We start from the raw sequence: 12,266 nt of genomic DNA on the forward strand, positions 1-12,266 counted from the left end.
CTAATGGCAAATGCTGCAGGTGTAGAAATCTACATAAAACAGATATTTACTTTGATGTCAGGTCTAGATTACAGCATGAAACTTGCTGTGCATATAATACATTACATTGCTTTCCCTCTTCTCCCTCCCAGCACTTCACAACATAGTATGGACAGCTTTGTTCGCCCAGCTAAGTCATGCACAAGAGGCTGCAATTTTACAGAGCGCATTTTGAACATTATTTAATTGTTGGCACTGGCACTTATAAACACTAAATAGGTAAATTGCAATAAATGGGCTTAGTTTTGGAGCCAAATGTTGGAGTTAGAATAAATACCTCTGTGCCAATTGCTTGATCATTTTACAGCCATGTCATTTTCGTTATGCATTATTTGTTTTGGTTGTTTAAAAACGCAAAAAAAAAATTATTCGATTAATCGATCGATAAAGTGCTAGATTAATCGATTACAAAAAGAATCGATAGCTGCAGCCCTACTTTTCATACAGGAACTGATATACACTTTTCTTACAGGAACTGATATACACTTTTCTTACAGGAACTGAACTCTTTCTTGAATCAGTACATACAGGAATAAGGGGCTTAAATTCTATGTTTTCTTTGATTTTCATACTTTATTTGTTTGAAGAGCTCTTCCTTATCATTTCATTTCTTTTTTGCCTATTCAATGCTGTGTACCCACACTGCTGTTTTGGAAGCAATAAAACTGTCAATTGTTCAACTTATTAATTCCTCTTGTGAGTTAGTCCATTTAAGCATACCCCTCTCCCGAGCCTAGGTTGATGTTTAGTGCTTGAATTACTGGTCCAGGTCTACGAGCGCTAAACCTGCATACCACAAATAGTGCAATCATACAATCAATGAGAGCATGTGGTTATAAATTCTTTGATGCAACAGTTGCTTTTCTGGACCAGTGAGTGACGTTTAGGTAATTTTCTGCGGCACACCTGATGATCTCTCACGGCACACTAGTGTGCCCCGGCACAGTGGTTGAAAAACACTGCTGTAGAGGACTGCTAGAGCATGTGTTGTCCACATGTTCTTCAGAGACAGTGAGTCTGAATGTCTGAGCACTGTTTCACTCAGTACACACCCTAGTTGAGTTCATTCAGAATTCCACTTCCCATCCCGTCTCTACATCAGGTGGAGGATCCTCCTGGTCATCTGGGAAACAGTCAAAGTTACTGGTGTCCAGAGGGCCATCAACCTGTGAGAGAGTGATCCCAATTACAGGGTCTGTTAAACTGACTACATGATCAATAAAATAAACAAGACACACAAATATATAGTCACACAATAATTAACGATATTGGGTAGTGGGAATATGTTAAACCTGAAATCTGAAAATCTAACAAGATCCACCAACAGTGTCCCATTCATTCTGCTCAGTTATGCAACCTGATTAAACACATTTCCTGACTGAGTGGTTTTACTCCAAGCATGCCCCGGTACATGAAAGTGGCTGCAGTGAAGTGAATGTTAGATGTTGTGTAACGATCTCTTACAGTGGGCACAAAGGGAGCTGTAAGGGTGCCCTTGCGGATGCCATCCCAGTTGAACCCCTCGAACCACCTGGAAAAACCAGCAGATTTATAATTAGTGAATTCAGTATGTGTTAATAAAAATGTTCTTAATGGGAATGCTTTAGATTCTTGTATAAAGCCGATGGCCTGGCTTCTTACTTGTGCTTTTGAATGTCCTTCACCCCATTCTTTTGATTCCCGAGCCTTTCAGAAGGATTATCTCTGCAAAGGAAAAACAGCTTACTATCCGCCCAGTATGTGTATGTGTATGCGCGTGTGTGTGTGTGTGTTTCTGAATTTCAAATGTGAATCATTTTCAATACCTGCAGAGTTTTTTGATTAAATTAGCTGCACTTTTGGTGATTTTCTTTGGAAACTCCACCATATCGATTCCTCTAAGGATAATGTTGTAGGTCTTCATGGGGTCAGGGCCTGAGAAAGGTGGGCTGAGGACCAGAGAGGAGAGGGTCAGATGTAAACATGTCAAAATATAAAAACAGGTCACACTCACACTGTTACATGGTAAAGACAGTGTAGACAAGGGAGCTAAGACACCCTTTGACTTTCTTGTACACATACCTCGCACCCTATTTCACATCTTGAGGCTTTTAAGCCAATTCAACTTAGCTCCTGAGTGAAACGGCTTAAACGATCAAGCCACTCACCTTCCACTGAGGAGCTCAAAGATGAGGATGCCTAGGGACCAGCAGTCTGCCGATGCATCGTGGCCTTTGTTCAAAATGATCTCTGGAGCCACATACTCTGGGGTCCCACAGAAGGTCCATGTCTTTTTCCCAAATCCCACCTGTTTGGCAAAGCCAAAGTCGACCTACGGTAGGACATAAAAGTGACTTTAATCAAAATGTAAATGAGATGTGGAATCTTTTATGTGTAAATATGTGGCCTATCTGCTTATAGAAATGTACTGAATAGTTACTGTATAGGAATAAAATAGGACTAGTGAAGCCACTACACAGCACACTTATGCAGCAGGGTGTCTAAAACAGACACCAAACATTAGCCCAAGAGGTAGCATTTGAAAAGGTTATGTTCCACTGCTACTTAAAATCTGACTGAGTCTGGGATAATGCTTTGATCTTGCCAAGGAGACAAGCTCAATGGTGTGGTTTTGCCCATGGCCATTCACCTGTGTAATGCACCATATGTCTGAAGACTTGCATCTATGTCCACGCACTACTGTTGAAGAACTGTATATAACATGGGTTTTCAACCAGTGGTCCGTGAGGACATTGCTGGCGGTCCCTGGCCATGGATTCAGTATATAAAAGCACAATTTAATATAAAAGAGTCTGTCTGAATACCAGCTTGGCATATCCACGGTGATCCAGAATGATATTTTCTGGCTTCAAGTCCCTGTATATGATCCCTCGACAATGAAGAAGAGCAAGAGCTTCAACCACGCAGGCTGTGTAGAAACGTGTGGTGCCATCATCAAATGATCCCCTAAACAACAATAACAACACAAACAAAACCAATAGTACAAGCTGCAATTGGAGAATGTGCCAGATGCCTTAGAGCGGATTGGTGAAAAAAAACAAAATAGGTTTATACCGGTCTCTCAGCAATGTCCACAACTCGCCTCCCTGACAGGCTTCAAGCAACATGTACAGATATTTGGCATCTCGGAAGGTGCGGTAAAGTCTGCAATGATGAAAACCACAAATACAGATCTTTTATTTATCTGTGGGTGGACAATTGATGAAAAAGGAGTATGAATGTCATAACAAATTGATTGAGCTTGGGCAGCTTCATGCGTTTTTCTTTTGTAAATAGGCACAAACTACTGCTCTTATGAACTGCACCTGAAAGACGTGCAATGCTACTATTCCTGCAAGCATTATTCGTTTTCTGAATTTCTGATTCCCTCTGACTTGCCTAACAATGAAGGGGCTGTGAGCCTCCAGCATGATGCGCCTCTCTGACAGGATGTGGCCTTGCTGGCTGGTGTCAAGGATGTGTCGCTTCTTCAGCATCTTCATAGCAAACGAGCGGCTGGGGTCATTCTTCAGCTGAACCTTCACAAGCAAAACAGAGATACAATTCATTCCAACAAACATAGAATTTCTGCCACAGAACAAGTATTCATATGACTAATGAAGGTCACGAATATCAAATGGGACTGTACCAACTCCACGCGACTGAAGCCACCCACTCCGAGTGTACAGATGACATTGAAGTCACCGAGGGACAGCGTGGAGAAAAACGCAGCTTCAGCCTCCACCCTGTAGAAACAGAGATTTAAATGCTCATTGCAGATTTATATTCTTATTGACAAACAGTGCCCTCAGTGTCGCCAGAACCAGGCTGACCACACATCACCAGATGGCCGCTATTTGAGGACTAAAGTATTGGCCAGCCACGTTTACAGATTGAATGGAAATTAAGCTATTTTTCTACTTTGAAACTCTGATGTAGTTTGATGTAGTAAAAGAATGTCAAATTTAGACATGGCATGGAAAATCTTGCTGAAAAAAAAGACCTAAAGGCAAACACATGAACAAGATTCTTTCTGCACAAATGCTGTTGGTTCATCCAATTGAACATCATGTTCTGTTTAGACCAGACAGAGCACTCACTTTGCCTTGACCTCCTCACTCTCATACACTTTATTGCTGACATTTTCCAGTCCCCCAATCAGTTGTTTGAAGGACCTATTTCAAAAGACAAACATAAAAACCATTGATGGAACATACTGTACAAAAAAAACTAAAAATGAAACGTGATAGAAGCTTTTGCAGGCTTGCATGTAAATGTTCTGGATTTCCTCACTCTCTATCGACGACGAGACAAGTGACATCTCCCACAGCTGTCACACTTGCAGTGCGTACATCTTCTCTAGAAAGAACACAGAAAATAGATTAAGTTCACAGCTCCATCAAAACTCACCATCTCACCATGCATGCTAAAATACAATCATCTGATATTAGCAATGTAGAGCCTCTCCATTCAAATTTACCACTAGCAGACAAGTTAACAAATTAAGTTCAGGTATGCTTTGTTTAAAATAATAACTACATATTTGAATAATAATATCATTAGTCAAAATACTGTCTGCCAACATCAATTCTAGGCTATTTCCTTGCAAAGATGTCAGATGAATCACAGAATTTGTTAAAGACTTCTGGCTTCAGCTTTTGTGCTCAGTCATGAAGTCTTGAAGCCACAGCAAACAAAACATGTTTGTTTTCATCTAAACATTGCAATTGTTCCGTTACCCCTTCAAGGCCTGTTCTCCAAACCAGTCGCCTCTGGAGAGTGTGGTCAGGAACACTGGCTCCTCATTGGGACTCTTCTGTTGGGTGACCTTCACCTGTGAATGACAATGCGATGAAAAAGTGACACGATGAATGCAAGCTTAGCATACTAGCAAGTACTGTAGTTATACGGTTCCCCCTTTGCAGGGATTATCATGAATGCCTTTTGTTTGCACCAAATTCCCAACCATCTGAAGAGCTCTGTGGACTCATTCCATGTGGGATGTCATTTACAACATTTGGTCATTTGCCTTTCACAAACATTAGCATCAGAAAGACAAGCTCTAGCAAGATCCTTCAATAAGGCTCAATTCTTGCCCATTAATGTCTGTGGCGCAGTGTGTCTTTTAAAGGGCTTCTTGGAGAATATGTTACATTTTCAAAACACACAGGAAGGACGAGAGCTATGTATTGATGTAGTTTATTGATTTTTGTGTGACCAAAGTAAAAAAATGATGCCCAGACAGTCCAGTCCACCTCCCCCCCCTTCTCACCTGGCCTTCACTGATGATAAAGAATGTGTCGCCTGTGGCCCCCTGTCGGATGATGTAATCTCCGTCGCTGTAGTGTGTCTGAGGGAGAGGGTGAAAGAGACACGCTCAGAAGCTGACTCACACAATCACACAAAGGAACAAGATGTTTAAAGCAAAGCCACACAAAAACAAAGAGCGGGATGAAAGGCATTGGCTGTTATTATTCAGATAAACGTCCTGCGGCCTGAAATTTAGCATTTCGCTGAGAAGGTTAATTTTAATTTTAAAAAACAACAATGTTATTATTGAATCATAATAGAATCAGTACAGCTTGTGAGGAATTACTTAGACTGGAACAAAATCATACAGATAGCTGTGGAGATGCCACATTCAAAACCATCCTGATCAGTAAAAACCGCCCATTCTATTGCATTGAGCAAAGAAATATCCTATGTTCTTTCTGCCTAATTTGTAATAAATGTAGCAATAAGGACTGATTGGCACAGACTGACACTGACACCAATTGACCAAATCATGGTGACAAGCCCATTCAGAGGGGGACATAATATGAGAGTATGCAATTAGGTTTTATATTGAGTTTTTTTTTTCACACTTCAGCATCACTCAAAACCAAGGAAATACAGCCAAAATATTTTCTAAATAGAAAATAAAAAACATTCCAGTCTATGCCAAATAAATGAATACATATATGAACTAAGGGGCTAATACCAAACATTTAAAATACCCTACCTCCTCCAGAACATCGGCTACTTTGCTCAAAACATCCTCTGTCAAGGTCTTGAAGGAAGGCACACTGCACATATGGGGTGAACAGCAGTTAAGCTTTAAATATGTGAAATAGTTCCACTATAACTCTAGAGAAGGTGAGAAGAGGACAGTGTGGGTCCAGCGCAGACTGCATCTACCTGCGCAAGAACTCCATGTACTGCGAGTGCTTGATCAGCCCTGTCCTCATCATAATAGTCTGGAAGCCCTGTCGGTCAATGGCCCACAGCTTGATATCGGTGAGTGCTTGAGAGGGTCAAAATGGCAAGAGAATGAAAGAAAACAGAACAGTGGGAGTGAAAGGGAAAAAAGAGAGAAAGAATTAGCATACCAACACATCATTTACTGCCGAACGTACTCACAGTGCAGCAGGACAACATGGTATACCGTTCTCAGAAGCAGAGCACGCATATGGTGAAGCTAAAGTGCGATGTAGTAGCCTAGAGACATGCAAATAAAAAAGCCATATTGATTTTACTAAGACATTACATAATACTACATAATAACACTCTTAGGACAGAGTGATTTTCAAATGTTTATGTGAGAAATTATCAAACTCCATTTTTGTCATTTGTCTTGTAATCATCTTATAATGAAAATTCTACCACAGCATTCTCTCTCTCTCACACACACACACACTTTCCAGCAAATAGCACGGCTGGGCAGAATCATAGTGCAGGAACATGATGTTTAAGTGAAATAGACAAAGTGCTCTCATCAAATGAACTGCTGATGTTATTCTGTGCTCTGCAATCACTCTCAGAGCCGCAGAAGGAAAGAAGCATCAGTAGCCATGCATATATGTATTACAGAACATTTTCACTAGAAAGACACATGGAACAAGATGTAATAAAAAATCAATTGCATTTAAAGGAAGACAAAGAAAACACAAAAGTACCAGTGAGCATCACAGATAAATGGACCTGGTTAGAAAACGAATGAGTATGAGGGAGGCCAAGACAGAAAGTACAGGGGTAATGGTGGGAACAGAGCTAGCTATTTATTTTCAGTTTCACTGGAAGGGTTATTCAATCTCTGGAGTTTGCTATTCTCTCTCTAACCGGGAGCTGACCCTGAGCTTCAAGTAGCCTGCGCTCAGCCAGAATCATTCCTGCACAAAGCCATGAGAGAGAGAGAGAGAGAGAGAGAGAAATTTCTCTGAAATCCTTGTGGACTGGAGATGTGTTTGGACATCTGTGAATGTGTGTGAAGAGAGGGTCTGTGCAGGCAGAGACATGTGAGTGTGAAAGAGGACACACAGCAGGAGAACTGAGAAAGACGGAGAGCAAAAGAGAAAACACATGGGTGTTGTTTCCAATGCCGCCATGTTGTTGCAGACGTGAACCATGCAGTACAGCTGATCAATACTGCATTATCTGTGCACGTCTACCTGCAGATAAGACTGGACAAGTATGCCTCCAGCCTTTGCCGTGTTCCTACCTGTAACTGTAGCAGTACGTGTGCAATTGTACAGGATGGCCAGCTCCCCGAACACCTTTCCTGGCTCTATGGTGCACAGCTTCTGTCCACCTTTGGTCACCTCCACCACCCCCTCTGCCAAAGGCAACAGCACAAACACTTCACATTATGCCAAACAATACACAACCCACAAACTAAAAAAAACACACAACAGTTCCATAACAATAACATAGCTCAAAAGCGTTTGAGTGGAGCATTATGCCTGTGGCAATGAAATGTGTGAGCAACAGAATGAACAGAATGTGGGTGGTGATTGTGTAATACTTAATTGCAAGTCAGATTCTCACCAACAAAAAAGGGCTAAAAAAACAGAATATTACTGAACAGCGTCTGTCTGTCACCTCACTGTCACAAATGGTGGGGTGGATCAAACAGCATCTCTGGAGAAGAACTTTTCTGTATGCAGTACAGAATTATTCATTCACAGATTATTGGTGAGAAAAGGGTAGGTTCAGTGTGTCAGATTTCTTATGCACATAAGTGCACCCCATTAATTCTGGATGTTCGAGTGGAAGTGTGTGACTGTCAACCAGGCACACAAAAGGGATTAAGGGGGTTTAGTCATCGTGTTCAGATGAGACGACAGGAGCAGATGACACCAGCTGCTCGTGACCTCACTAAGGTGCAAACTGCAAAGGCTGCAAGGTAGCAAAGTGAAAACACGGAGCCCTATGTTAAACAGTATCCTCCAATATGGAGACAAGTCTCCCATGGCAGCCTATTGCATGTATGTTAATTATGTAATGAGTGCCTGAAGTGATCACACATCTACACAGAGGACCCATCATCATGAATAGCCTTGAGAAGATCAATGTAAATTCAAATTCAATGGCAAAAATGGTGTATCACTTGTCCAAGATCTATTAAACTATCTAAATATGTCTATGTTTGTCTTCAGCAAACAAGCTCAAATGTTGGAATAAATCACATTTGCTGATATTGGCAGTGGTTAAAAGAGGATGAGAAAAAAAAGACTCCTGCTATTTATGCAGTAATCCATCTTGGGTCAGGCAGTCCCAGCTGTACTTCCGGGAAAGTTTCCCTTCATTTAAAAATGATAACATTGTCCTACATTCAATATACATGTGGAATGAGGGCACATTAGAAGCCTATTATGTCGCCAGGAAACAGCTTGGTAGCAGCCAATATCCACCAGTATTTTTCATTATGCATAATTTTTAATATGCACCCCAGAATGTGCAACCCACTCACCTTCAAGCACATAAACAAGGGAGCCGTCGTCTCCCTCCTGAATGACACAGCACCCTTGGGCGACGGTCGTCGGATGCATGCAGTCCATGATGGTGAGGATCTGGCTCTGTTCCAGGTGCTTCATGAAATCGTTATCCAGGAGAGCTCTCTGAATCAACTCCGAGGACCTGCAAGAAGAACAAAGAGCCATGTCTGATCCTCCTCTTTCTGTCTCCTCTGTTCCACTGGAACATTCCTCACCTCAGCATCAGTAAAGTAGAGAGGGTGATTACATGTAACGTGACTGGCATGGGATCACCTCTTCTTCAAATGGTCTATTGTTAATGCGCAAATATGTGGTGTGATAATCTCTACATGTTTACAAATTAAATTTACTCTTTGCTCTTGCTGTAGTTGGTAAGGGTGACATGGGTGAGCTGAGCGGGGTCCAGGGCCGTGGGCTCTGCAGAGATGGCCTGCCGCTTGGTGCGCTGAGGCTCATCTGGGGGGGCTGGGGGCACACTTCCACCTGTGGAAGCATGCGATCGATTTAATATAGAATTTCTCACATTTCCGCATATTTAATAGTTACTGCATGAGGATACCGTTACAATGAGCTGTAACTTTCTTGACATTCTAGGCACTCTCACCCGAGATGTCTGGTGGCCCAGAGGAGGACGACTGGCTGGCGGCAGAGCGGTGACGGTCCAGCTCTCCCTGGAGTTGCCTGATGAGGTCATCTTTAGTGTCCAGCTCCAGCTCCAGCTCATCTATGAGGGTGTCGCGCTGTCTCAGCTCCTCGATCTTCGTCTGCAGGGCAAACTGGAGGTCTCTGAGGGTCCCCATGCTCCTGACACACACACACACACACAAAGAGAGAGAGAGAGAGAGAGAGAGAGAGAGAGAGAGAGAGAAAGAGAGCAGATTCACAGTTACATTGTACTGCATATTTACATGATTATTAGCACGGTATCACAAACCGTGACCATTTCATCATGTGAATATGGAAACAGTAGGCCACATCACTTCAAGGAAAAAGACGGAATTGCAAATAAGTTAATCTCATAGTATGAGCAACTCCAATGCAGATGCCTAGCTCAAAACTCATTTGACTGACTAAAAATAATCTGTCTCTCATCAGACTATCCACTACATTAGCAGATAAAAGGCTCGCATAGGAATAAGATTTCAGATGAGGATAAGCAGTCACCCCTTACCTGAGTTGTTGCACGTTCGTCGAGTATACTACGGGTATCACTTCACTCTTCGCGTTTTATGAGGCAACAATATCAAAGAGCGAGACGACGAGGAAAACGTGGAACTGAACTATGCAAAACCACAAAATATTTTAGATGATAAACTATCTGTAGCAAACTTCTCCTGCAGAAGTGACTCTAGCCTCCTTCGCCGTCCGCTCCGTGTGCTTGGGCACGCATGTCGCTCGCATCACCAGCAGATGCGTGCAGCCTTCCACTAGGTACCGCACTCTCACAGCGCCACCGGGGAAAGGGATTTCAGTCGACTCCACCTGACACTGCCCACAATCTCTCTCTTTCCCGCTCCAGTTTCAGGGAGCTCAAACATACGGCGACGCCTGCGAAAATAAAAAGACTATAGGCTACTATTGGCCATCAGTTCTGACGTTTATCCACCATTTGTGGTTAGCTTTGTAGCATACATCTTGGCCTTGGGCTATGTACTTCTTATCTGTCCAATAATATGATAGGTATCTTAATCAACTAAGACAAGAAAGCTTTTCTCTACTTACTAAACTACTAATTGAGTTTTTCTATAATGTATGCTCTTTGTTATTGTATTTTTACTGTTATCATATTGTTAATTGTTGTTAGCCTAGTTGTTAAAGACCCTGTAAACCAAAAATACACATGTGTTATGGGGTTTATCACACCACAGAAATAGGTTGCATTAACCACTAAAACATGAATGAATAAACATTGCCAGTTATTTCACATTATGCAAACTCCAGGCAACCGACTAGGATGTGGTTTCCCAAAAGCTGATGAATGTTATGTAATTTGTGAGTTCCACCTTAAGCTCATACCTTAAGTCCCTGCAAACCAAATATAAAAATGTAATTCAAGTTTGTCACATCATAAAAAAGGGTGTCATTGCACTAAGAAGTATGTTACATTTAGGTGTCAAAATCATGATATTTTAAGACTTATAATCTGCTCCCACACTGTGTCTGCCATGCCTCAACTATCTGACCACATAGTCCCAACAATTCTCTAAACCAACTGACTGTAGCTGACAGCTGCTTTTTTTTTTTGTTTACCAAATTCAAGGTGTTTCCAAACAAGTCTCCGATTTTGGTTAACAGGATCTTTAAAATTGTGGCATCCAGGCGAGCTAAAGCAAGGCATAGACTCCGAGAGAACAAGAGAGCTGCGATTAACTCTTTGCTGGAAAATGACAATCATCTGGACAATCATTTTGTTTACAGAAAAGTGGCCATAGGGCAAATAGAATCAATACAGGAAGATGGAAAAAACAGGATTGGAAACTCCTAATGGATGTTGAAAGTTTTGCAGTGTATTGTTGTAACTTCTTTGAGACCACATGGTGTATTCAGAGTGTGAGTACAACATATACTTTACTGAGCTATATTCTTTATGAAGATGTGATGAAGGAGGTATTGAAAGGAAAAAGTTAAAGTATGCAGAACTGGTTGCAGAAGTGAGGGCTCGCAAGCACACACCAGGCCAGCGGATTGGCGTCTCCACTGGTCTTGTGTGTGCTTGCGAGCGTTAGAGGCTTTGTAGCAAAGTCAGCCACGACACTTCTGTTGGATTTTAGACTCTGAGATTCGTAAAATCTTGTCGCTGTGTTTCTGGAATGATGGTTGTTCGCGCAAGCATCAAGGGCTTTTATTTTGGCTTGTTATGTTGCTCATTAGATCATAAATGATCAAAGCAATGAAGAGGAATGACTGAAAAATGTGTAGGTATATCTTGCTGCCTGCACCAAGGGTTTGCATTTTGACTATGTTGCTGATCGGATCATAAACGGCTACAGCAACAAAGAGGAATGACTGAATAATTTGTAGCTATTTCTTGGTATTTGTAGGTGCTTTCATTAAGGACTTGTCTGATTATGTTGCTTATCGGATCATATAAAGTCACAATGTAGGAATGACCGAAGAATTTGTTGGTATAGAACCCATCAAGAGTGTGGAAGGGGGTGGGTCCGGGATGCCAGACACCACTGTTGAGCCTTCTGGACGTGTTGTGGGCCTATTTCAATGAAACACAGGTGAAGGAAGGTTCCCACTTGATAGCCCCAGTGAAAAGTTCACGGCTGCTCTGTTGGTGGTTTTGTTTTTGATGCTTTGGTTGGGCACTGGCAGTGCATGTGGTACTGTGAAGGAGGGCCCTTACAGATCCTGGGTATAACATGCAGTGTGTGCAACTGCCACCAGCCAACTGTGCAATGTTGTATCCTAGGTCATGTTGTATAATATTAGGCTTAGTTGTTGATTGGCTACTGTGGGAAATCCCTAGCCTGGCGAGCCAGACCCACA

General features: G+C 42.0%; 1 protein-coding gene across 1 annotated transcript; it reads right to left on the reverse strand.

Annotated features, from left to right (window-relative positions):
• Positions 1 to 503: 503 nt before the first annotated feature.
• Positions 504 to 10,308, reverse strand: LOC121679983 (cGMP-dependent protein kinase 1-like). Its single transcript, XM_042059103.1, has 20 exons — positions 9,943 to 10,308; positions 9,376 to 9,575; positions 9,122 to 9,254; positions 8,747 to 8,913; positions 7,496 to 7,609; positions 6,196 to 6,301; positions 6,020 to 6,083; positions 5,291 to 5,368; positions 4,758 to 4,852; positions 4,312 to 4,377; positions 4,119 to 4,193; positions 3,668 to 3,764; positions 3,418 to 3,557; positions 3,094 to 3,183; positions 2,844 to 2,985; positions 2,187 to 2,350; positions 1,845 to 1,967; positions 1,681 to 1,743; positions 1,504 to 1,570; positions 504 to 1,205 (listed from the first exon to the last, which is right to left on the reverse strand). Exons 2-20 carry the CDS (start codon positions 9,569 to 9,571, stop codon positions 1,107 to 1,109), a joined length of 2,079 nt encoding a protein of 692 aa, XP_041915037.1. The 5' UTR covers positions 9,572 to 9,575; positions 9,943 to 10,308; the 3' UTR covers positions 504 to 1,106.
• Between the last annotated feature and the right edge of the window lie 1,958 nt (positions 10,309 to 12,266).

Source organism: Alosa sapidissima, chromosome 13, assembly GCF_018492685.1.
Source record: "Alosa sapidissima isolate fAloSap1 chromosome 13, fAloSap1.pri, whole genome shotgun sequence".
NCBI classification, from domain to species: domain Eukaryota; kingdom Metazoa; phylum Chordata; class Actinopteri; order Clupeiformes; family Clupeidae; genus Alosa; species Alosa sapidissima.